This window comes from Jaculus jaculus, chromosome 2 (assembly GCF_020740685.1).
Source record: "Jaculus jaculus isolate mJacJac1 chromosome 2, mJacJac1.mat.Y.cur, whole genome shotgun sequence".
Classification (NCBI taxonomy): domain Eukaryota; kingdom Metazoa; phylum Chordata; class Mammalia; order Rodentia; family Dipodidae; genus Jaculus; species Jaculus jaculus.
The window spans coordinates 74,405,150-74,430,389 of record NC_059103.1 but is presented as its reverse complement, the minus strand read 5'-3'; the positions used below and the strand labels follow the sequence as shown (position 1 = coordinate 74,430,389).

General features: G+C 46.1%; 2 protein-coding genes across 8 annotated transcripts in view; one reads left to right on the top strand and one right to left on the bottom strand.

Moving 5' to 3' along the window:
* The first annotated feature begins 4,298 nt into the window (after positions 1-4,298).
* Cebpd (CCAAT enhancer binding protein delta) lies at positions 4,299-5,941 on the top strand. Its single transcript, XM_045144012.1, has one exon. It carries the CDS (start codon positions 4,299-4,301, stop codon positions 5,100-5,102), a length of 804 nt encoding a protein of 267 aa, XP_044999947.1. The 3' UTR covers positions 5,103-5,941.
* A 754-nt stretch (positions 5,942-6,695) lies between these two features.
* Spidr (scaffold protein involved in DNA repair) overlaps positions 6,696-25,240 on the bottom strand; it is a 453,987-nt gene continuing 435,442 nt past the window's right edge. For 2 of the 7 annotated variants that reach the window (XM_045143466.1, XM_045143468.1), the window contains 6 exons: positions 24,790-25,000; positions 23,940-24,086; positions 14,727-14,820; positions 13,652-13,766; positions 12,837-12,890; positions 6,696-6,893 (listed from right to left, as the gene is read on the bottom strand). In XM_045143466.1, coding sequence (XP_044999401.1) covers positions 6,732-6,893; positions 12,837-12,890; positions 13,652-13,766; positions 14,727-14,820; positions 23,940-24,086; positions 24,790-25,000 — 783 coding nt within the window. In that variant the 3' untranslated portion in view covers positions 6,696-6,731. Of the gene's footprint in view, positions 6,894-12,836; positions 12,891-13,651; positions 13,767-14,466; positions 14,495-14,726; positions 14,821-21,166; positions 21,220-23,736; positions 23,837-23,939; positions 24,087-24,789; positions 25,001-25,240 lie in introns of those variants that run through there. The other 5 variants (XM_045143467.1, XM_045143472.1, XM_045143469.1 and 2 more) reach the window with 4 other exon arrangements.

Below are 25,240 nucleotides of genomic sequence, written 5' to 3'. Positions count from 1 at the left end.
AATGTATTACATTTATCAATTGGTGTATGTTGAACCATTCCTGCATATCTAGGATAAAGCCTACTTGGTCAGGGTGAATGATCTTTCTGATATAGTCTTGTATTCTGCTTGCCAATGTTTTGTTGAGAATTTTTGCATCTATGTGGGAGATTGGCCTGTAATTTTCTTTGTTTGTTCTATCTTTGCCTGGTTTTGGTATCAGGGTGATGCTGGATTCATAGAAGGAGTTTGGTAGGATTCCTTATTTTTCTAATTTATGGAAAAATTTAAGAAGAAATGGTATTAGTTCTTCCCTGAAAGTCTGGTAAAATTCCCCAGTGAATCCATCTGGGCCTGGACTTTTTTATTCTTTTTTTTTAATTTAAAAAAGATTTTGTTAATTTTTGTTTATTTATTTGAGAGCGACAGACAGAGAGAGAAAGAGGCAGATAGATAGAGAGAGTGAGAGAATGGGCACGCCAGGGCCTCCAGCCACTGCAAATGAACTCTAGACGTGTGCGCCCCCTTGTGCATCTGGCTAATGTGGGTACTGGGGAATCAAGCCTGGAACAGGGTCCTTAGGCTTCACAGATAAGCGCTGAACAGCTAAACCATCTCTCCAACACCTGGACTTTTTTTAGTTGGGAGACTTTTGATAACTGCTTGGATCTCCATACTTGTTATAGGTCTATTTAAGTGATTAATCTCATCTTGATTTAATTTAGATAAAACTCAGGCTTTAATAAAGAAATAGAGGTGAGTAACCCTAAGACCCACTATTTTTATCCTGTTTGACATTGCCCTCTCTACTCTATATTTACATATTGGGATTTATTTTAAAAAGTCCTCATTTTGCTTGGCATGATTTAATCCCAGCACTCCAGAGGCAGAGGTAGGCAGACTGCTGTGAGTTTGGGGTTAGCCTGGGACTAGAGTTAGTTCCAGGTCAGCCTGGGCTAGAGTGAGACCATACCTCGAAAAAAATACAAAAAAGTCCTCATTTTTGGCAATAGTGACACAAAACAGCAAAATTTAGTTAAAATTAGCTATAGGACAGAAGGTAAACATGAGAATGTAATCTGTTATTGACAATAACAATCTGAAGAGGTGTGTGCTACCCCTTGTGCATCTGGCTAACGTGGGTCCTGGGGAATCAAGCCTTGAACTGGGGTCCTTAGGCTTCATAGGCAAGCGCTTTTAACCACTAAGCCACCTCTCCAGCCCCCAGCCCTCATTTTTAAGGCTACTGTGCAAAGGTGAGGGCCTGAGTTTGGATCTTAGTGCCCATGTAAAGACTAGTCATGGTGGTGAGCACCTGTAAGTGGCAAGCTTGTCTAGCCAAATTAGGGAGCTCTGAATTCAATGGCAGGATCATTTACAGCAAAAACATCTATTTTGTGGTCTTTAATTGATCACAGAGGGCTTTAATAGTCCTATAGTTTCATAAATAAGAACCAAGATATTTGTGCTAGGGCTGTCTTATAGGTATGCATTCCTGACCTTTAACCTTAATAGGTAATTAAGTATAACAGCATTGTGATTTTAAAGCAGTGTGGCCATTTGTTTTACGAAAACTCATTAAATGCATCATTAGGAATGACCTCTGGCATTGACTGCAAACTGCTGCAGTGTGTGGAGCAGTTATGTTGGACGAAACACCCCATGAGTGTGGAACCTGGGTGAATGAGATGGACATGGAGATCACTTCAGAATTTGGACAGGTCTTTAAAAAGTATTTATTTGAGAGAAAGAGACTGGGGGGGGGGGGGAGTATGGGAACACCAGTACCTTCTGCCACTAAAAGTGAACTCCAGACACACGTGCCACTTTGTGCATCTGGATTTAGGTGGGTACTAGGGTATCAAACCCAGGCCTTCAGGCTTTGCAAGCAAGTGCCTTTAACCATGGAGCTATCTCTTCAGCCCCTTGGATAGGTTTTTTGTTTTGCTAACATTTTTATTTACTTTTTAACGAGGTCTCACATTGCAACCGAGGCTAGCCTTGAATTTGCAGCAATCCCCCTGCCTCAGCCTCCAAAGTATTGGAATTACAAGCATAGGCCACCACACCCATTTTGGGACAGATATAATAACGACTCAAGCAGAAATGTCTGCTGAAGTTTTCAGGAAGCCTAGTTTGCAACACCCACCTTTCCTGGTCTGCCTCCTGAGCAAAGATGGAGATGGAGGTGGTGGAGCATCTGTTACTCAGACTGCCCTTCAATACCAGGTCTTCAGCTTGTACTGCAGGGTTTTATTGCATTTTAAACACAAAAATGGGGTTGGAGAGATGGCTTAATGGTTAAGGTGTTTGCCTATGAAGTCAAAGAAACCAGGTTCCATTGCCCAGTACCCACATAAAACCAGATGCACAAGTTGACACATGCATTTGGAGTTTGTTTGCAGTGGCCAGAGGCCCTGACATGCCCATTTTCTCTCTCTCTCTCTCTCAAATAAATAAATAGATCACTTATTTTTAAATAAATTAAAAAAACCCAGTGTGTGTGTGTGTGTGTGTGTGTGTGTGTGTGTATACACATATGCATGCTCCAGGGCCTCTTGCTTTTGCAAGTGTCTAACCATTTAGCAATCTTCCTAGCCCTACATCATGCATTCAGTTTGCAGCATGAAAAGCTAGCAACTTGCAACCTTATTATATGTATTGATATAAACCCGGCCTTTAAAAAAGTATTTTATTTATTTGAGACAGAAAGAGGGAGATAGGGAGGAAGAGGGAGTGAATGGGCGTGCCAGAGCCTTTGCCACTGTAAACTAACTCCAGACACAAGCCACTTTGTGCATCTGGCTTTACATGTATACTGAGGAATCCAACCTGGGCCATTAGGGTTTGCAAGCAAGAGTCTTTAACTGTAAATTTTAGCTATTTTCAAGGATCAGTACTTTAGATTCTTGAATGGCTTTTTTGTTTTTTTAAGGCAGGACTTCATTCCAGCCCAAGGTGACCTGGAACTCATTGTACAGACGAGGCTGGCCCTCAAATTCACGGAGATCCCTACTCAGCCTTGATTACAGGCTTTTAAAAACACCTCTTGGGCTGGAGAGATGGCTTAATGGTTAAGTGCTTGCCTGTGAAGCCTAAGGACCCAGGTTCGAGGCTCAACTCCCCAGGACCCACGTTAGCCGGATGCACAAGGGGGCACACGCATCTGGAATCCCTTTACAATGGCTAAAGGCCCTGACATGCCCATTCTCTCTATCTGCCTCTTTCTCTGTCTGTCGCTCTCAAATAAATAAATAAAAATATTAAAAAAAAAAGAAACATCTCAAGCTGGGTGTGGTGGAGCACGCCTTAAAAAAAAAACACCTCTTTAAGGAATATTTAGCAAGCAGGGGGAGACTAAAGCAAGATATTACCACAAGATGGCACTGTTTTAATAACTTGGAAGAAACGTCAGCCTGCCAAGGGGACCATCTGGTGGCGTTTGGGCACAGTGCCAGTCCTCCGCGGACTGGGGTGCACTGCATTTAGGGTGGCCGGAGAGGTGGACGCAGATTCGTGACAGCCACTCTCCCATCGGTTCTGCTCTCAGTGAAGAGGTCCTCTTGATCCATCGGTCAGCCTTGCTGAGCCCTGACCCCTAGGGCCATCTGGGCCCCAGGACCCCAGCGAAGGGTGGACTAGGGTGACTTCCCCAGGTCCTACGAGCTCAGAACAGACGTGTGTCTCCCGTCTCTGGAGCCGTGGACTGGGGTCCCCGCCACTTATCTGCCGCAGGTCGTCCCCGAGTCTCAACTCTCGGGTCATTTCCTTCCTCAGGCCACCGGACGGAGGCGCCCGGGCGGGGGTCGTGGGAACCGATAGGACCCCCGGGGCTCTGGAGCGAGCGGGGCTGTGCTGGCTTCTCCAGTCCACGTAGACAGCGAAGGCTGCCCGGGCGGGCGGGCGGGCGCGCGTCGGGGTCAGATCCTGATCTGATTTCTCTCGGGGCTCGGGGAACAAACAGGAAGGAGGGAAGGCCGCGGAGCGCGGGCAGAGGGCGGGTCATTCCCAGCAGCGCCGGCCGCGCGGGGGACTGGGCAGAAGAGCGCGCCCTCGCCGCGCTGGGCTGGGGGTCCCGCGGCCGCGCGCGGACCGAGCCCCGAGGGCGCTGACGACGGGACGGGGTCGCGGGCAGCCCCCGGACCGCCGCGCGCCCTCCCTCCCCCGCCCCCTCCCCCCTCGCTCCCTCTGCGGGGCGCCCCCGCGGGGTCGGAGCCGGGGCGGGGCGGGGCGTGCGCGTCAGCGGAGCTAGAAAAGGCCGCGGGCGGGCGCCGCGAGGTGACAGCCAGCTCGGACGCAGAGCCCGGCCCGACGCCGCCATGAGCGCCGCGCTCTTCAGCCTGGACGGCCCCGCGAGCGGCGCGCCTTGGCCCGCCGAGCCCGCGGCCTTCTACGAGCCGGGCCGGGCGGGCAAGCCGGGCCGCGGGCCCGAGCCGGGCGGCCTGGGGGAGCCGGGCGCCCAAGCCCCCGCCATGTACAACGACGAGAGCGCCATCGACTTCAGCGCCTACATCGATTCCATGGCCGCCGTGCCCACCCTGGAGCTGTGCCACGACGAGCTCTTCGCCGACCTCTTCAACAGCAACCACAAGGCGGGCGGCCTGGCGCCGCTGCCCGGCGGCGGCCCCGCGCGACCCCCGGGTGCCGGCCCCGCCGCGCCGCGCCCGCTCAAGCGCGAACCCGACTGGGGCGACGGCGACGCGCCGGGGTCGCTGCTGCCCGCGCAGGTGGCCGCGTGCGCGCAGACCGTGGTGAGCTTGGCCACGGCCGCGCAGCCGACGCCGCCCACATCGCCCGAGCCGCCGCGGGGCAGCCCGGGGCCGAGTCCCGCGCCCGGCCCGGCCCGAGAGAAGGGCGCGGGCAAAAGGGGTCCGGACCGCGGCAGCCCCGAGTATCGGCAGCGGCGAGAGCGCAACAACATCGCGGTGCGCAAGAGCCGCGACAAGGCCAAGCGGCGCAACCAGGAGATGCAGCAGAAGCTCGTGGAGCTGTCGGCCGAGAACGAGAAGCTGCACCAGCGCGTGGAGCAGCTCACCAGGGACCTGGCCGGCCTCCGGCAGTTCTTCAAGCAGCTGCCCAGCCCGCCGTTCCTGCCGCCCGCCGGCGCCTCCGACTGCCGGTAACGCGCGGCCCCGGCCAGCACAGACTCACCGACGACCATACGATACCTCAGACTCGACGGGCCGGAGCCCGGCCGGCCGGGGCGCTGGAGCCAGCCGCCCGCCGGCGCCCGCTGCAGCAACTCTGGGACGCGAGAGCCGAAGAGCTACAGCGTGGACACCGAATTGAGAGAGAAGCTATACGAGTATATTTTTCCTTAAATTATTTTTATAATGGTAGCTTTTTCTACGTCTTTACTGTCGTTGCAGTCAAGGTACATTTGTAGAAAGAAAAAACCCTTTGTATTGTAGATAAGAGGAAAAGACTGAGCATGCTTTTATATTAATTTTTACAGCATTTGTAAGAATAAAGAAGCATTTTAAATCGCTCCAGCTTCCTATATTGGCAGTGACTTCCGCACAGTGACGCACCGGGAAGGGTGCGCTCCAGGACCGGGCTAGCACTGGGGAGCCACGGGACCAGGTGTGTTGTCCACCCTGGGGAAATGAGCTTCTTACATGTCAGTCAGCCTCCGCCTGTTCCGTGTGGCTTGCTGGACGCCGGGGATCTGGCTAGTGAGCACCATGGTGGTGGGAGGTGCGGAGCTGGCTGAAGTGGGGCCCCTGGTGAGAAAACTGAAGGGCTCCCTAACTTCGCTAGAGGGTGGAGGGAGCGCTTAAGTGATCCAGGGCGTGCATGACACTTCGCTTTCACTTTCCTCAGTCTTGGAGACAACGTGTAAGTTTCCCAAGTGTGCATCAAGATAGTCATAAATAGTTCATGAGACGCGGCGGCCAGACGTGTAATTGTGGTATTTTAGGGTTTCATCCCAATAAAGCCATGTGCCTTTCTCCTAAGGAAACTGGGTATTTGGCGCCTTTTCTTGGTCCTGGCAGCTAAGTGTGTATTATATAACTAACTAAGCATGCTTTTTGTTATGTTTTAAGGAAGAAAATACAACATCTCCAGGGCCAAATAGAGTAACTTTGTGGCTTTACCTGTAATTGAAATCTCCACAAAAGCACTGGATGGACTGCTCTGCGACATGTGCCCTGCACAGTTCCCAGTGACCAGCCAGGTGTGTGGTGGGGTGAGCTGCCTGTACCTTATTCAGGATAGCTATTGTCACACCTGCTAACTTATCTGTACTTTTGGATAACAGTGTCACCTTTGACATAGCTCCCCAGAACAATTTTCCAAAAACACCAGACTGAATCACAGAGCTTGTGTTGGACATTTATTTATTGTAGCTGACAGCAATATCCCAATTTAAGACAAAGCTTTAAGGTTTACGGGAGGGGGGGGGGGTTTAAGTAAAGAAAAAAAAAATAGCCAGATCATGGGAATGTCTTACTTTAAAACTACGATTGAACAAAATCGTCCTGATGTATCAACATTATTGCTTAAATAAATAAAACAAAGAGTTCAGGCAGACTTAAGCTTTAGAAACATGTCCCCAAACTTGCAGAAAGGTAATTTTTTTAAGAAAATAATTTACAAAACTATCTTACTAATGTATTTCCTAGACAAAGCTGTTTCTTTTAAAATCATAAAATACATTCAGTCTGTCCATAGTTAACAAATAACTTACGCTCCCCCCCCCCCCCCCCCCCCGCCCCACTCCTGCTTCGCCAGCAGCTGCACTGCAAAGTTCATGGGTCTCTTGGAGGCTGTCCGGCGAGGCAGGCTCTTCCAGCACTCAGAAGCTCGATTTCCTCCAATCCAGTACAGCTGGCTGGGTGGGTGGAGATGAACTGGACAAAGCAGGGCAGCGGCCCCACCTCCTTCCCTAGGACACGCTTCACTTCATAACTCTGCAGTAACAGAGGCATGCTGGTTAAAGCAAACAGTCCTGGGCTCCTGAACATTCTGTTCCCAGCAGAATGCCATGGGCCAGAGCAGAGGCTCTTCCCTTGGCCACAACCTTTCCTTTCCCAACGGAGAATGTTTTCAGGGGGATGTTAAAGGGCTGCCCCTTTATTATGGCGAATGGGGGAACTACTTCATTCTGATAACTGAATTCTGCTTTTACACAAGGAACATTTAAAATATATTGCTCTTTAGTGGCTGCCAGGATGAGTTGGCTTAGGAAAGAACTTCGGGGACATTGTGCACAGAATTGGCCTGTTCTCTGATAGGGGCTGGGTTCTGGCTTGCATCTGTCTCCCACTTCCTTTGGGGACACTTCCCCAATCTAGCAACACTTCTGGTCAAAGGATTTCCTGGTGCTTTGCTCCAAACTTCCCTTAATAGTATGACATTTCTTGAGTTACATTGGGTTAAAGATCTTTATGTTGTGGGAGTAAGACTAAGACTTAAAAAAAATTTTTTTTTTAATTTATTTATTTGAGAGCGAGCGAGTGAGCGAGCGAAAGAGAGGGAGAGAGAGAGGGAGGGAGAGAATGGGTTTGCCAGGGCCACCAGCCACTGCAAAAGAACTCCAGATGGTGCGCCCCCTTGTGTACCTGGCTAACATGGGTCCTAGGGAAATGAGCCTTGAACCTGGGTCCTTAGGTTTCACAGGCAAGCGCTTAACCGCTAAGCCACCTCTCCAGCCCTTGTTTTGGTTTTTTGAAGCAGGGTCTCACTCTGGCCCAGGACTCACTCTGTTGTCCCAGGCTGTCCTGGAACTCACTGTGATCCTCACACCTTAGCCTCCTGAGTGCTGGGATTAAAGGCACTCACCACCATGCCTCATGAGACTAAGATTTTTTTTTCTCCCTGAGGTAGGGTCTCACTTTAGCTCAGGCTGTGTAGTCTCAGGTGGCCTTGAACTCAGAGTGATCCTCTTACCTCTGCCTCCTGAGTAAATGCGTGTGCCACCACACCTGGCTTGAGACTAACATTTTTATTTACATGGTTAATCTTGGGAAAATTTAATCTTCAGACAGCAACACAGCCACTGGGGAGCACCACTGCAGCGTGCCCTGGCTTGGCCTCCACATATTAAACCGCAGAGCATTTCTGGCAAAAATGTGACTCAGAAACCTGAGGATGAATGACATCTCCAACCTTTGGGAGACTTAACTCTAGAAGGGAATGGCAATTACAGAAGGATGTTATGGGCACCCTAACCCTTCCTCTGTGCAAGGCAGCGGACAAATCTCCACAACATTCTGCTATGTGTGTTTGAATGTAGGCCACCTACCACAAAGGGGTGAGGACCAAGGAGACTAAAGCGGGGGAGGTGAAACTATGTGGTCAACAGGTAGAATGTTGGTACTGGTGCCTCATCTTTGTGCTACTGCTTTGACCAAGTTTGGGCTTGCTACCATGACTAGTTTCTCATGAACAGAATGCAGTGGGAGGGACAAAGACTGACAGCTCAAGTGAGTTAAGGTGCACATGGAAGTTGTCAGAGCCCTGGCTGGGGACTGAGGAGGCTTGAGACTGCAACCCTGCCTTGATGGAGCCAGTGAGGCAGAGAGGAGTGGTCCTAGTGAGATCCTGAATGAACTGCAGAGCTCTTGTGCAGAATAAACACTGAGGTAGACACTTCAAGATTTTTTTTTTTTTTTTTGCAGAATAAATAGCATAATTAGTCTAAGATGGGGACATCACACTGATGCTGACTTTATTTCCCAATGTAGCCTCTGTAATGTGCTTGGTAACAAGTTTTGGTGTCAGGGTTTAAAAAAAAAAGTGAGGTCAACCGCTTTCAACAGCATGATGACAAGAGTGAATTGCTGGTCCAGACAAAAGGGACGTGGCAGAAGCAAAGTGCCTGTGGAGTGGACGGCAAGTTCATGGCCTGCTCATTCTTTCACTCATCCTGAGCTCATATGAAGACATGGCAACCTTGAGATCACTGATCTGGAGGGAGTACCAGGTATTACAGGATAGGGTCACCATTCATTGCTTGGAAGATGGAGGAGAGAGCTGGGTATTCTAGTATCTCACTATTTTAGTTGGCCTACTATGACTGCATGAGTGTGAAGAAGATGGCTTAGGTACTGCTGTGCTCCTTTGGGGTACACTGTTTTTGTTCCGAGATTTTTTTTTTTTTTTTCGAGGCAGGGTCTCACTCTAGCTCAGGCTGACCTGGACTTCACTATGAAGTCTCAGGATGGTCTTGAACTCACAGCGATCTTCCTACCTCTGCTCCTAAGTGCTGGGACTAAAGGCGTGAGCTACCACGCCTGGTCTGACACTTGAATTTGCTATGTAGCTGAAGATGATCTTGAACTTCTGATCCAAACGCTGGGATTACAGGTGTATGGCACCATACAGACTCCGAAGTATGGAAAGTCAAGGAAAAAAATCATAAAAGTGTTATGTATGGCTGTATCATCTATTAATAGAGTTTAAGTTATAAATCATATATTTTTGGGGAATGAACATGGTGAATTTACTGTACTAGCAAATTCATGAATTAGTCATATGACTAGACTCTGTATGCATGTATATATGTGTGTGTGTGTGTGTGTGTATTCTGGTAGATGGCCTGAGTTTAAATTTTTATGTAATTTTGTGGGTAAATTTTGTTTGTTTAGTTTTGACAATGCTGTTGATTGAACCCAAGGCTTTGTATAAACTAGGCAACTTGTCTGCTGCTGAACTACAGTCACATTTCCTGTACCTCTGTCTTTAACAGGCACAACAGGCTTGGGGAGATGGCTCAATGGTTAAAAGTGCTTACTTTCAAAGCCTGACAACCCAGGTTCAATTCCCTAGTACCTACATAAAACCAGATGCACAAAGGGGCCCATACCTGTAGAGTTCATTTGCAGTGCAAATGGTCCTGGCATGCCTATTTCCTTTTTCTCTCTCACACACATACAAAATAATAAATTAAAAAAAAAAACATAAAAAAAGGCAGGGGATGGTGGTGTAGGCCTTTAATCCCAGCATTTGGGAGGCCAAGATAGGAGGATTGCCATGAATTTGAATTCATTATGAAACTATAGAGTGAATTTCAGGTCAGCATGGACTACAGTGAGATCCTACCTCAAAAAACAAGAAAAAAAGGTACAATTTATGTATACCTTTTCTGACAGTTAAGGGAACAGATTCTTAACTCTATTTCTATAATGTTACCACTGAGAAAGGACATACACAACAGCCAGTATTACTGCTTTCATATTTGTAGGTTGACTACATTAAAGTAAATGTGTAAGGTTTGACACTAACCAGGATACTACATTGCTCCAGTGAATAGAGCTATGGTGCTTGTGAAGAGCCCTGATTTGATTCTCTGGATTTTTTTTTTTTTTTTTTTGTTTTTTGAGGTAGGGTTTCACTCTAGGCCAGGCTGACCTGGAATTCACTATGGAGTCTCAGGGTGGCCTCGAACTCACTGCCATCCTCCTACCTCTGCCTCCCAAGTGCTGGGATTAAAGGCGTGCACCACCATGCCTGGCTGATTCTCTGGATTCTGATGAATATGTATTCTGACTCAGAATCCAGATCAGGTAACTTGCAGCTGTGTCTCCACACAGGCCTTTGATAGCTATCTTCTATCAGGTTCCATTCCAGGTCAGAGGTAAAGGCTTGGCTAGCCACTGCAAGCAAGGCTGGGGACAGGGTGAAGAGCTTGCTAAAATGTGCCTCCAGGCTTGGAATGTCCCCTTGTTCTGTGGTGCTGTCTCTGAAACCAGAGCACCCACAAAGGTGGCACCACGACCTGAGACCTCCTTGTGCCATTTCATTCAATACCTGTGAAAGCTCAATCCTCAAGCAGACTTATGAACAAGCAAGCTCCTGTACTCACATGCACATGAACACATGCACATTCACCCTCATGAGTGCTCATATCTGCAGGGTTTCACCTATGGGAGCATTCTGGTTGAGAAGTTGAGTCACAGGAAACACCTCAGCATGCCCAAACCAAGGGAAGGAGGGGATTTCTATCAAGGCTCTCGGTCTCAAGGTCCGTAAAGAAGAGTGGAGTCACAGGCAGCATCAAGCACCGTCTACTGCTCTGCTCCCATGTGGATGCCCTTTGTGCGCCTACAGTGTGGATAGCAGCCATAGAGCTGGAGAGCGACTATCAGCACCTGTGCAGCTCGGCTCCAGGAGTGGGTGTGAGTGTTACATTTGTTCAGGCAGTGAGCTTGGCATCATCTTGTTCATCATTCTCCAGCTGTGGTTCCCATGCTCCCCCCCCCCCCCATGTTCTCCATAGAATAGGTTCCACCTCAGATCTGCCTGCTTTAGCTTCTGCCTTCTACTGGGAATCTCTGACTTGTCAGCTCCCTGAGTGGCATCATCCACTCCTTTTTCTTCTCTCTCCCAAGATGCAAAAGACAAGGGTCAGCCAAGAGGCATGGGGTTTTATCCTTTGCTAAACACTGGAATTTCCACAAGTCCCTGTCACATGCTCTCCATCTGGGCTGGCTACCAAATCTGCCAGCGGGTCACTTCTGTGACCTATCAGTTATTTTGTAGGATGTCTTTTGGTGAGCTCTATTCTCCTTAGAGGTAAAAGGAGGCTCTGCCTCACTGCAATTGGGGGAGGGATGGGAAGTATGCATGGACATGTGAGCAGCAAAACATCTTGATTCTTGGGTCACACACAGTGAGTACTGAATTGACATAGTCAGGAAAACTGCTTCAGTGTCCTCCAGTCTGGGGTCTAATCATCAGTTACTATTTGGACAACAGTGACACTAGCAGTTAAGAAGGTTCCAAGGTGGAGCATGGAGTCACCCAGGAGCTTTAACACTGATGACTTTATCACAGGGGAGAAGTTTTCAGAGCTCTGTAGAACACGCCCCTGTGAAATCAGGGCTGAGAACCATGCCTCAGACCAAAACTCCGCCAGGAGACTGACAGTTAGTTTATGGATCCATGTCCCAACTGCATCCAAACTGACAGCCATGGTTTAGATGAAAGAGAGCCAACCATGATTCTGCATGGCAAGGCTGCCCTGCCATGAGCACAGAGCTGGGACAATGGCTAGAGGTTAGGTTTGAAGATCATACTTCCACACCCCTGACTAGAACTAGAAGCTGAAATACAGTCATGAAACCACTAGAAAAAGATCCCTATCCAATGGCCATAGTTGTTCTAGGGATATCTTCTTTATCCCATGCTGGGCTGGCTGAAGTCAGTGCCAGGATGTGGATCTGTCACATATGTCTCTTGACCTGGAACCAGTGCCCTACTGCTATCCTAACTGGCTGGTTCCCAGTGCCCTTCTCTGGGTTTTGTGATTCCATGAATGACCTCTATAATGCTTTTAAATGGCTTTGACAAGACAGGTGGCCTCTCAAAGGACAGAAGTCCCAGGTTCCGAAGCAAATTTCATAATGGAGAAACTCTGGCCCATAAATTATATACTTTGGTGATCTTTTTCATGGAGGCACACACCACAGTTTACTGAGTCTCGCCATAGTACCTCTTCAGGCAGGCCAACTAGTTCTGAGGAGTAATAGCAATGTTTTTAGTTCTTTGGAGTCTGGAATACCCAGCAGTGAACAACTCAAGGACGCCTCAGGCAAAGCTATCCCCTGTGACTGCAAAGCTCAGCAGGGGGGTCTCCAGGCTGTGTAGCCAGAGCCGAAGCAAGGAAACAGGCTCCTGTGTCTGTTTCAAGGTTGATCTGGAAAGAATCTCCTTTACAAAGAGGAAGGGGAGAGCTTGCTGACATGGATATTTGTCAGAAAATGACAGGGGAAAAACATACCCGTGCTTTAATGGGTAAGCCGCATAACATCTTATGGTGGGATTTGTTGTGAATAAACATATAGCAGAGGGGTGTCCCTCTGGGGACAACTCACTCAGGGCACACTGGGGTGGGGCCTTGCTGTACTTACCCCATCCTCAGAGGTGGCAAACCTCAGCAGTGAAGAAATACTGTTCTGCAACAGCTGTGAAAACAGGGAAACAGGACTCAGTTCCACTTCACCAACAGGCAAGTGCTCATCCAAGACACTTCTGCCCCAAAATAAATACATTTAAACCATTATCTCCCTTCACAGTTATCAAAATTCAGGGCCTTAAGTGAAGTGTTACTTAAAGTCACAGTATATAGTTAAAAATAAGGGATTATGTACCTTATGAAAATTATAAGTAAAAAAGTTTTTTAAAAAGTCAGAATACAGGGCTGGAGGGATGGCTTATAGTTAGGGTGTTTGCTTGCAAAGCCAAAGGACCCAGGTTCAATTCCCCAGGACCCATGTTAGCCAGATGCACAAGGGGGTGCACACATCTGGAGTTTGGAGGCCCTGTTGTACCTATTCTTCTTCCCCCTCCTTTCCCTGTCAATTAAATAAAAAAATATAAAATATTTTTTTTAAAAAGTCAGAATACAGAACCAGCTGTGGCAGTACATGCCTTTAATCCCAGCACTTGGGAGCAGATGTAGGAGGACTAAAGTAAATTCGAGACCAGCCTGAGATTACAGAATGAGTTCCAGGTAAGTGTGGGCTAGAGTGAGGCCCTACCTCAAACAACAACAAAAAGTCACAATATAAGACCAGTTGCAGGGAGCTAAGGGCTAGAGAGCGCGCTGGGTGCAGAGTCACCACACAGTGAGCAAAGAATACACACGTGCTGCAGCTCCAGTCTCATCTCTGAAGTCTACAAGATGGACAAGGGAATGAACATGTGCTTTGGGCCCTGCTCCTACCTTGACCTTCACGGTGCTCTGGGGTTTTGAGGGGCACTCCAGAAAGACCTGCAGATGCCTCTTTTGAACAGGTGTTGTAACCAGCCGGGAACAATATCCACAGAAAAAGGCACCTCTGTTGTGTGAAGACATGGGGAGATAAGCACCCAGGCAGACACACACTAGAAGATTTCAAGCAGCAGATATTTCTCTAAACATGAATGTTTGCTCAAGTCACATGACCTTGCTGTAACTATGGAATTCCTGGAATAAGCTGAAATCAGCCAGGGGCCTAGACCTGTTGGGACATTCTAGCACTGGAGGCTGCTGAGAGGGTCCTTGGGTGGGCAGAGAAGTATCATTCATGAGGAGCATGGGGCTAGGGGAGTCAAACTCCCAAGGAGTGAGGGACAAGCCCTCAAGGAGGCTGGGTGATCTGGGCTTCCCACACTGGCAAGGCAAGGCTGCTCTTAACCCCCAGTATCTTCTCCCATAGCCTTCTCCCTGGAGCCGTCCCCTTGTCTCTAACATGATCCACCAATGACTTGTGTACATACAAGGCCACCAACCCAGGAGGCATCAAGCTGACATTTGCTCTTTGCTTAAGAAACAGATAAATAATGACCACACCCTTTTGTCTGTCACATCACAAAGTCCACTTGGAAGGCAGGGAAGTGATTCCAGAGACCAACTGCACCAACTCCCAGTTCTGACCTTAGCCCAGGAGAAGGGAACAAAAGGTAGCCAGGGAAAGGCTGTAATGCTCAACAGCTGCTCACTATTCCTTGGGAATGTCTGTACCACTCTCACAGGACAAGCTGTCACATTTATCTTACCTGTTCACATTTGTCCTCTTCTTTTGTCCTGACAAACAAGAAAGCGGCTGAGGACAGAACCCAGCTCTTTTTCTGGTCAGGCAGGAGGAGCTGAAGAGTTCCCCTTCAGGAAGCCCAAGGGCACCTGCCTCTCCCCTGCAGCTTGGCACTGCTGTACCCTTCTGAGCTCTTGGGAAGCCCTCAGAGGTGACAAGGCTGTGCAACCTGGGGCTGGTTGCTGCCATGTGCTTTGGGCCTCGGGGTTTGCCAACCAGCCTTACCTGTCTTCTGGTCTCTGTTCCAACCTCCTGTCACCACACTGATCACACACAGGCCACGAGAAAGCAGTGCTCTCATCCACATCAACCACAACACCTAGGCCAGAGAGAGGAAAAGCACCACTGACTCACATCCTAGCCTTGGAACGGCCACTCTTTAAGAGCTCTGCTTCTTTGTAAGGAAAGATGAAGTAGGAGGGGCTCAGATGGCCCCTCCCCACCTAGAGGAGTTAGTGGCAGCTAATGGTTGCTAGGGGAGGAGAAAGTCATATTCTTCAGTGGTGTAGACACTGGCAAGTTGTCCATATTCCAGTAAATACCCCCACCTATGCTCATGCAAACAACCCTTACTGAACTTGGTGGGTTACAAAACAAAACAAGACAAACTAAACCCCCATGAAAATACAAAAGAGGTTCACTGGAAAAGGGGTTTGGTAGAATTAGGAGGGTAAAAAAAGAGGGTAATAGTGGGTAGATATGATCAAAATACAATATAAACATGTATAAAATTTTCAAAGATAAAATTTAGAAAATGAAATTTAAAAACTTTTATGGGGGAGCTTAAATATTTTTAAGCCTAATAAAAAAAAATCTATTTTATTAGTTTGTCATTTCTTCTCTTGTAATTTCTCTGATTTCCTTGTGATTAAGAAGACAAATTTATGATTCATTCAGTCAATCAATACATATGCATGTAACACTATTTAGTATGGGATATATGGGGCACTAGAAACAAACAGATAAGTGGGGCTGTGCATGGTGGTTCACATCTTTAATCCTAGCACTTGAGAGGCAGAGGTAGGAGGATCACTGTGAGTTCCAGGCCACCCTGAGACTCCATAGTGAATTCCAGGTCAGCCTGGGCTAGAGTGAAACCCTACCTCAAAAACCAAAACAAAACAAAAGATAAATGGAAGAGTGTACTCTCATGAAATCACAGTCAAGATGGGGAAGCAGATAAATAAACACCAGTACAAGAACTATGTGATAAAAATCAAAACTGAGAACTAGAAAGACTCCCAGAAAAGTACAACAGAGATGCCCTCCTGGCTTGAGGCCCAGGGAGGCTTAAGAAAGCAGGGAGTGAGGAGGTCTGTTGTCTGGCTGGACAAGGCTGGGGGGTGGGAGTGGGGGGCTGTGGAGGCGGGCTCATGAAGGGCAGGCAGTACAGCTGCAGGATGGCAGCACTACTGTAGAGACTGAGGTAGGCAGGTAGGTGTTCTTGGATGTGAAGCATGTCAGCTGTCATCTAGATGCACTGGCAAGTTGCAGACTATTCTGTTGAATGCGGTGAATGAGACGTTAGAAGAAAAACAAAGATGTGAATGATTTTCCAAAATAGGATTTTCATTCCTCCTTCTCTTCTTTTTTTCCTTTCCTCTCTCTGCTTCTTTTCCTTTTTCTCCTCCTCCTCCTCTTCTTTTCTTTCTTTTTTTTTTTTTTGGTGGCATTGGTGACTAAACCCAAGGCCATACAGGTGTTACAGGGTTACAGGCAAGCACTTGACTTTGTTTTTACATTCTTTAATATTTATTTATTTGCAAACGAAGAGAGACACACACACAGACAGAGACAATGGGTGCACCAGGGCCTCCATCCAGCTGGTGCAAATGAATTCCAGACACATGCACCATCTTGTGCATCTGGCTTTTGTGGGTACTGGGGAATCAAACCTGGGTCCTTAGGCTCTGCAGGCAAGCGCCTTAACCACTAAGCCATCTCTCCAGCCCTAGCATTTGACTTTTGAGTTATATCTTTAGCTCTCATATCTATTCTTTCTTCTTTTAAAAAATAAATTATATTTATTTATTTATTTGAGGGAGATAGGGAGAGAGAATGAGTGTACCAGTACCTCTTGCCATTGTAAATGAACTCCAGATAGATTTGACACTTGGTGAATCTGGCTTTAAGTGAGTACTGGGGAACTGAAGCCAGGCCATCAGGCTTTGCAAGCAAGTGCCTACAATTTCTGATCCATCTCTACAGCCCCATTTTTTTTTTCTTTCTTAAAAAATTATTTTTGAGGTAAAGTCTCACTCTAGCCCAGGCTGTTCTGGAAATCTTTCTGTACTCCAGGCTGGCCTTGAACTCACAGTGTTCCTTTACTACCTCAGCTTCCCTAGTGCTGGGAAAGGTGTGGGTCATCGTACTTGGCATCATTCCTACTCTTAAAGCAAAAATAATTTAATTCCCATTATCTATCGAGAATGAAGAATTATAAGAACTAGCAGGTTTGTCTTATGAAAATAAATTCGTGCAATATAGACTTGAATGACTTCTTTTTTTTACTTTTATTTATTTGAGAGACTTAGAGGCAGAGGGGGGAAGGAAGAAAGTGACAGAGAGAGCAAGAGAGGGAGAGAGGGAGGAAGGGAGAGAGAGAGAGAGAGAGAATGGGTGTGCCAGGGCCTCCAGCCACTGCAAATGAACTCCAGACTCATGTGCCACCTTGTGCATCTGGCTTATGTGGGTCCTGGAGACTTGAGCCTGGGTCCTTTGGCTTATAGCCAAGCATCTTAACTGCTAAGGCATCTCTTCAGCCCAATGAATTGTTTCTTCAAAATATGAATGTTTGGATTTTTAAAGACTTGCATCAGTTAATGGCACTGTCCTTGCAAATGTGACCAGAAGTGGGTTGAAGGGACAGAAGTAAAGCCTTATAGTGCTCTGGAAAGGATCAGCAGCTAATGTACAGGAGGAGGTCCAAGTGGAGGGACAATGCCATGTCTTCAAACACCACAGCTTATCTGGTGCTGTGGTCAGGCTGCAGCCTGGACTGCTTTCTACAAATGTTGTTCTGCAGTGCTAGGGATTGAACCCAGGGCCTTGTGCATGCTAGGTAAACACTTTACCACTGAGCTACAACCCCAGCCCCATTTCTATAAATGAATTAATAAAAAGTAGGTTGATACTGACAAAAATTTCTTTTTACCCTAGGATATGTGAAGTGTTAACAGCTCTTAACATTTATGAGGGATTAAGTAATTTCCTTTCAATTTGAGAATAAATTGAGGAAATGTATTTCATCTGGGGTCTATAAGCCATTTAAAAATCATTTCAGACAGCTTTAATCCATTTTCAAGGGATGGCTTGGAAGTTTACCACTAAGCAGTTAGTACCCAGAACATTCATTTTAATGCATGTCAGAAGAAAAAGAAAAGCCTATTTTCTTTCTTTCTTTCTTTCTTTTTTTTCCGAGGTAGGGTTTCAGTCTACTCCAGGCTGACCTGGAATTCATTCTGTATTCTCAGGGTGGCCTCGAACTCACAGCGATCCTCCTACCTCTGTCTCCCGAGTGCTGGGATTAAAGGCGTGCACCATTACCCACGCCTGGCTCAAAAAGCCTATCTTTACCAGGCTGAGGGTTGTGGCATATCACTGGATTGCACAGTTGCTCAAGGCTGTTTTTCTTTTTTGGTAACAATCCTTTAATCCCAGCACTGGGGAGGCAGAGGTAGGAGGATCACTATGAATTCAAGGCCACCCTGAGACCACATAGTGAACTCCAGGTCAGCCTGGGCTACAGTGAGGCCCTACCTTGAAAAGCGAAAAAAAAAAAAAAAATCTTTCGAATTTATTCAAACCCTGGCTTTGACTGTGGAGTGGTACCTCAAGCTTTTAACACCAGCACTCTGGAGGCTGACATAGGATAGCCATGAGTTCCAGGTCAGCCTGAGCTACAATAGGACTATGCTTCAAAAAACAAAACAAAACCCAAAAACCCAAATACACAAATACACACAGAACACATACAAACAAATAAATAAAACTCTGTACTCCAGTTTTCCTGCTTTAAGTGCTTTTTCCTTCTCTCTAGAGGCACAAATCTGAGTGCAGGAATTGCCACCGCTTCCTTCCCTGGGAGGAACAGGGCAGAAATGTGTGCTGGACAGTCACAGTGATGTCAGAGTTCTCCAGCCTCTGTGAGCAATGCATAAAGAAGTGTAAGTAGTGAGAGGGAGAGAAGAAAATGCCACCACATTATTCCACCCAAGGAAAGATGTCCCAGGAAGCTTCTTCTAATTCTGGCTCCAACTGCATCGAGTGTGCTAAGTGGTGCACCGGGTCTCTGACTGTGGTGGGTGCACTGCAGAAGCAGTGCTCTGAGAGCACCCGAATGTCCGTTTGAGTCCTGCTCTGAGAAATGCTATTGGCTGTCAGCCTCACTCAGAAGACTCAGCAGCATTGCTCAACCCCCCCGTAGGAACTTCCTGTAGATGTGAAGAGGCCAGACCTAATCAGGTCATCACTCAGAGCCCCCAAGCCAGGGAATGGTGGGACAAAACGAGGAAAATAGGCTGAGAAAAGGGCTGCTTCTAGTCATAGGGCAGTAAAGACCCTGGCTTTGGGCAGGAAGAGGCCACCTCTGCCCCAGCACTGCCTTACTGCACTCATTCCTGCATGGCACGAGGTGCCAATCTTTGCTACTTTGCAAGCTGGGGCTTTGTTTTCTCTGAATGCCCAATTAGCTGGTTGTTATCAGAGGATCTGGCAGAGTCCCAGCTGTGACAACAGTGAGCTTACATTTTGGGCAGCTACCAAGCAGGCCTGGGAGCAGAGGTGACCTCCATGGAAGGATACTTAAGAATGAAGAGATGGGAGGAAAATATGTCAAAAGCTTGGATCTACATGGCAAAAAAGAATTACAGAAGGGGGCTGGAGAGATTGCTTAGCGGTTAAGCGCTTGCCTATGAAGCCTGGGGACCCCGGTTTGAGGCTCGATTCCCCAGGACCCACGTTAGCCAGATGCACAAGTGGGCGCACGCGTCTGGAGTTCGATTGCAGTGGCTGGAGGCCCTGGCGCGCCCATTCTCTCTCTCTCTGTCTGCCTCTTTCTCTTCCTGTCACTCTCAAATAAATAAGTTAATTAAAAAAAAAAAGAATTATGGAAGGAAGTAAAACAAAATATTTCACTTTTCTTATTATTGACATACTGTTTAAAATGATGACAATAATGTGTTCAGTGACATATCTCTTTGGCAAGTTAAGGAATGGTAGTCATGTTATAAGGCCTAAGAGAAGGAAGTGTTAATACTTTGGGGAAACTACTAGAAAATTGTTTAAAGATTTTAATTTTTCTCCTGTTTTATTAATATTTTCTTTGCATGTATATAATGCACTTTGATCATAATCCCCTACAATTGACTTCTCTTGGCCCCCTCCCTATTTTCCTTCCACAAAGCCCCTTCTTTTTCCCAACAGGTCCCTCTTTTGCTTTGTTGTCTCTTTTTAATTTACTTGTCTAATTTTATTTTTTTGGTTTTCCAAGGTACTGTCCTCACTCTAGCCCAGGCTGACCTGGAATTCACTATATACTCTCAGGGTGGCCTCAAATTCATGGTGATCCTCCTACCTCTGCGTCCTGAGTGCTGGGATTAAAGGTGTGCACCACCATGCCCAGATCTAATTTAAATTTTAAACAGTTAAGATACTGACAGAAAAGGGAAATAATATTAAATTAAATAATAAAATTAAATGTAAAATATAAAAATAAAATTAAATGCTTACTTCAAATGAGAGAAGGCAAAATAGGATGAAAACTGATTCAAGAGCAAAAAATACTTATAAATATGCTCACTATTAATTCAACTGTCAATCACTTTAAATGTGAATAATCACAGTATATAAGTTAAAAGACAGACATTAGCAGACAAAAAAAGAACCAACTACATGTTGTTTATAAGAAACCTCTATTATATATAAAGACACAGACAGATTAAACATAACATGATGGAACAAAATATACCAAGCTAACATACTAAAAAGCCGGCAAGAGAAAGCTGAAGTAGCCATTTTAGTTTCAGGTAGAGAAGACTTCAGAGCATTGAAAATTACTGGGGCTAAAAATGGCCATTAAATAAGGACAATACAGTCAATTCGTTAATGTGTATATTCCTAACAGAACAACAAAATACATGATGAAATGAACAGAACCTGCAGGAGAGATAGAGACCAGCATTCCTGCATCAGTGACTGACAGATCCAGCAGGAGGAAGCATGAATTAATTGAACTGCCAGCTCCATCAATCAACAGGATTGAGCTTCTCATGTAACAACAGCAGAACACACATTCTTTTCCAAGCTCATATGGAATATTCACCCCAAAAGATCACATACTGGGCCATAAAATACATTTAAAAATACCGAGGTCCGGGGGCAGGGGAGATGGCTAAGAACATTTGCTTTGCAAGCATGAAGGGCATAGGAGTTTGACTTTTTATATATTTTCTGTAGAGACATTTAGAAATTTAGGATATGCAAACCCATAGTGCAGCCAGTTGGGAATATATTTTGGCAGTTTGCAAAAAGTTAAAAGTAAGCCAGGGGCTGAAGAGATGGCTTAGCAGTTAAGGCACTTGCTTGCAAAGCCTAAGGGCTCAAGGTTTGATTCTCCAGGTCCCACGTAGGCCAGATAGACAAGGTGGCACATGTGTCTGGAGTTTGTTTGCAATGGCTGGAGGCCCTGGTGTGCCCATTCTCTCTCTCCTCTCTCATTCTGTAATAAATAAATAAAAATAAATCTTTTAAAAGAAAGTAACTCAGGAGGTGGAGATAAAAAGATAAGGAGTTTAAGGCCAACCTGTACTCATGACAAGTTCAAGGCCAGCCAGGCCTACATAATATCCTGTCTAAAAAAGAAAAAAGAAAGATAAGAAAAGAAAATGTTAATAAAAATTTAAAAATTAATAAAATAAAATAAAATAAAAATAAAAAAGAAAAGAAAAGAGCCAGGCGTGGTAGCACATGCCTTTAATCCCAGCACTTGGGAGGCAGAGGTAGGAGGATCACAGTGAGTTCAAGGCCACACTGAGAATACAGAGTGAATTCCAGGTCAGCCTGAGCTAGAATGAGACCCTACCTTGAAAAAACAAAAAAAGAAAGAAAAGAAAAGAACCCAGAACAAGCAAATTCATAAAAGCAGAAAGCAGACTGATGATTTCCTAACACCAGCATGGGGGAATATCTTTGTTGTTATTCCAAAGTTAACCAGTAGTGATGCTTCCACAATTTCTTGAGTATACTAAAAACAATTTAAACAAGTGAACTATGTGACATGTAAATTATATGTCAATAAATTTGTACTTTATGTATGTATGTTTATGTGTGCGTGTGTGTGTATGTGTGAATGGGGGATGGGGAATGAGAATGGGTGTTCCAGGGCCTCTCCAGATGCATGTACCACCTTGTGCATCTGGCTTATGTGGGTACTGGGGAATCAAACCTGGGTCTTAGGCTTCACATGCAAGCACCTTAATTGCTAAGTCATCTCTCCAGCCCCACAATAACTTTTTGAAATTTTTTTTATTATTGACAACTTCATGATTACAGACAAATCATGGTAATTCTCCCCCCCCCCTCCAATTTCCCCTTCACAACTCCACTCTCCATCATATCCCCTCCCCCTCTCAATCAGTCTCGCTTTTATTTTGATGTCATCACATATTCCTATTATACTAGTTTTTAAAAAGCATATGAGGGCTGGGGATGTAGTTAATGGTAGAGTGCTTGCATATTATAAGCAAGGCCTTGAGCACTGCAAAGAAACTAAAAGCTAACAATAAAATAAAAGAAAATAGAAACCCTAAACTACTGAAATACTTCTTTTATCAGAACTATGATCCAAGAATGTATTATAGCCTTGTTTAAAATTTGAAAACCACAGGGACATCCTATGTGTTCACTGGTGGAGGAGCAGTGTGTTTAAGAGGGCTGTATTAGTTACTTTCTTGTTGCTGGGACAAAATACCTGACCAGAAACAACTTAAAGAAGGAAACTTTTTTTTTTTTAAGGATTTATTTTGGCTTACAGGCATGACGGGAAGCTCCATGAGGGCAGGGGAAAACCATGGCATGAGAAGTGGGTAGACATCACCCCCCTGGCAAACATAAGGTGGACAATAGCAACAGGAGAATGTGCCAAACACTAGCAAGGGGGAACAGGCTATAACACCCAACAGCCTACCCCCAACAATATACTGCCTCCTGTAGGCATTAATTCCCAAATCTACATCAGCTGGGAACACAGCATTCAGAACACCTAAGTTAATGGGGGACACCTGAATCAAACCACCATATTCTGCCCCTGACCCTCATAAAGGAAACTGTTTTTTTTTTAGGTTTATGTTTTGAGAGGATATCATCCATGATGGTGGGCAAGGCGTAGTAGGCTGGTTGGTCAAATCTAAGCCAGAGGTGTGAAGTGAGAGTGACAGGAAGTGAGGCAAGGTCTGACCCCAGCAACCCACTTCCTTCAGCAAGGTTCCACTTCCTAAAGGTTTCATAACTTTTCCAAACTGTGCCACCAGCTGGGGACCTAGTATTGAAACACAGAAGCTCGTGGGAACATTTTATATCCAAACCACAAGGGCTACTTTGCACCAGGGAAACTCCTGCAGTGGATGCATGTCTATCACTCTGGACAGGCATTATGTTTCCAGGGATCTTCTATTGTGTCAAAACACTGGAGACCTGCAGAAAGACAGTCTCCTCAGAGTTTCCTCTGATTCTCTGATTCAGCAGCATGAAGGGCCTTTTTGCCTGAGCTGGACATTTATAGGTAGCTGCATATGTCCTATCCCTATGTCCATCCTCTGCTTCCTCTTGGCCTAACTTACCTATCCCATCAATTTCCCTCCTAACTATATCTGTTTCTCTTAGCTGGGCCTACCACACCGTGGGTGCTTGCCATAAATTCTCCACCATTGCCACCACTGCCTTTCTGGTTCCTTCATTTACAGGGATGAAGACCAGGCCATGGCCCTCTGATTTTCAAGGCCAATTTCCTTACATTATTTTACAGGGTCTTCTCCTTGTGTATGCAAATCCCACTTGCTCAAGGGCACCTATTGCCAACTCTCTCTTATTGGCTACCTTTGTATGTCCTGTCCCTTGTGATATCCCTCATGCAGCAAACTCCCAGATTTCATCAAAAGGATCCAATCTTTAGGGGGCTTTCCCTGATCTTGCCAATAAGGTGAGAGTCCCATTATCAGAAGCTGGGACAACTGAAAGGTTGGAGTTCTGTTTGTGTATTTCTCATTTCATGTCTTCTTATACAGACTCAGTCCAAATGGAAACACCCTCTTCTCATTTTGTTCCTGTGTATTTCATGTCTGGAACATAGTAGGCACTCAATAAAACTTGCTGAGTATAATTATGAAATAGGATCACATTTAAGAGAATAGAAATCCCATTTACAGTGAAAGGGCCACCCACCTTGGACGCTGCAAATGGAGTTGACAGGTGTGAAGGAGTCCAGTTCATCCAGCATTATTGGGTCAGTCAGTTCACAGGGGACAAAACCAGAGGATGCACGCAAGATAGGCAGGAGGACTGTCCGTTCAACACAAATAATGTGACCTGCTGATAGAGACATTTCACATTACTGAAGCATTTAAGAAGAGTGCCAATTCTCCCACCAGTCTCTGTGCAGGAGGAAGGACACAGATAGGGGTCTTCTGTTCCCAATGCCAGGCATGTCCAGCACATAAATTCTATGTGGAAGTACACCTCAAAGTTTCCAGTGACCTAAGACGGAAAAGTACACAAACGCTACACTCAAATTTTGGTATCTCAATAAATTTTTTTTTAAAAGATAAAAAAGTGGTTTGTGCAAGACTTTAGTTTGAGCCCTGGAAAAGGTCTGACTGGTCTAAAGACTGCATTTCTTTTTTTATTTTTAGAGACAGAATCTCTCTGGGTAGCCCAGCATGGCCTTAACTTCATGATCCTCCTGCCTCAACCACCAGAGTTCTGTGAATATAGGCATGTGCCAGCATATCTGACTTAAAGCCCATATGACTATTATGTTCTAGAAGTAGGTTTATTTTAAGAAGAACCATTTAGGCTACAATTTTAGGTAGCTTTCACAGTAATACAGGGTGCTGCCAACAGTCACGGTGTGGCCAATACTGTTTCCCCAGGGCCTACCACACCTTTGGGTGCTTGCTTTGACAGGTGGCCATGAAATCCCAAGGCTGGTAAAGTAGGCCTCTCTACCCCACAGACCATGTCTATGCTAGGCTCTGTGAAGGTTCCACCAATCAGTCAAGAGAAGCAAGCACACCTTGGTCTTGGAGGGCATCCCTAAAGAGGATGCTATGAGGTGCAGTCATGACAAGAGCTTCCAGAACTTCTGGGCCTAGCACACAGGAGGGGGTCACACGGACAGGCAGGGTTTTGGGAAGGTGGGGGTTGCTCTCGTCCCTCATCTGCAGGGTGATGTCGGTCACCAGCAGCCAGAACTCCTTTTGTTCCAAAACAAGCAGATTCTTCACCTACAATTTGAAAATAAAAACCATTAACTAGGGACCAGGCATGGTGGTGCATAGCTTTAATCCCAGCACTTGGGAGGCAGAGGTAGGAGGATCACTGTGAGTTCAAGTGCACCCTGAGACTACATAGTGAATTCCAGGTCAGCATGAGCTACAGTGAGACCCTACCTTGAAAAACCAAAACAAACATAAAAACGAACAAAAAAACCAAAAACTATTAACTAGGTATATACCTAATGTCTT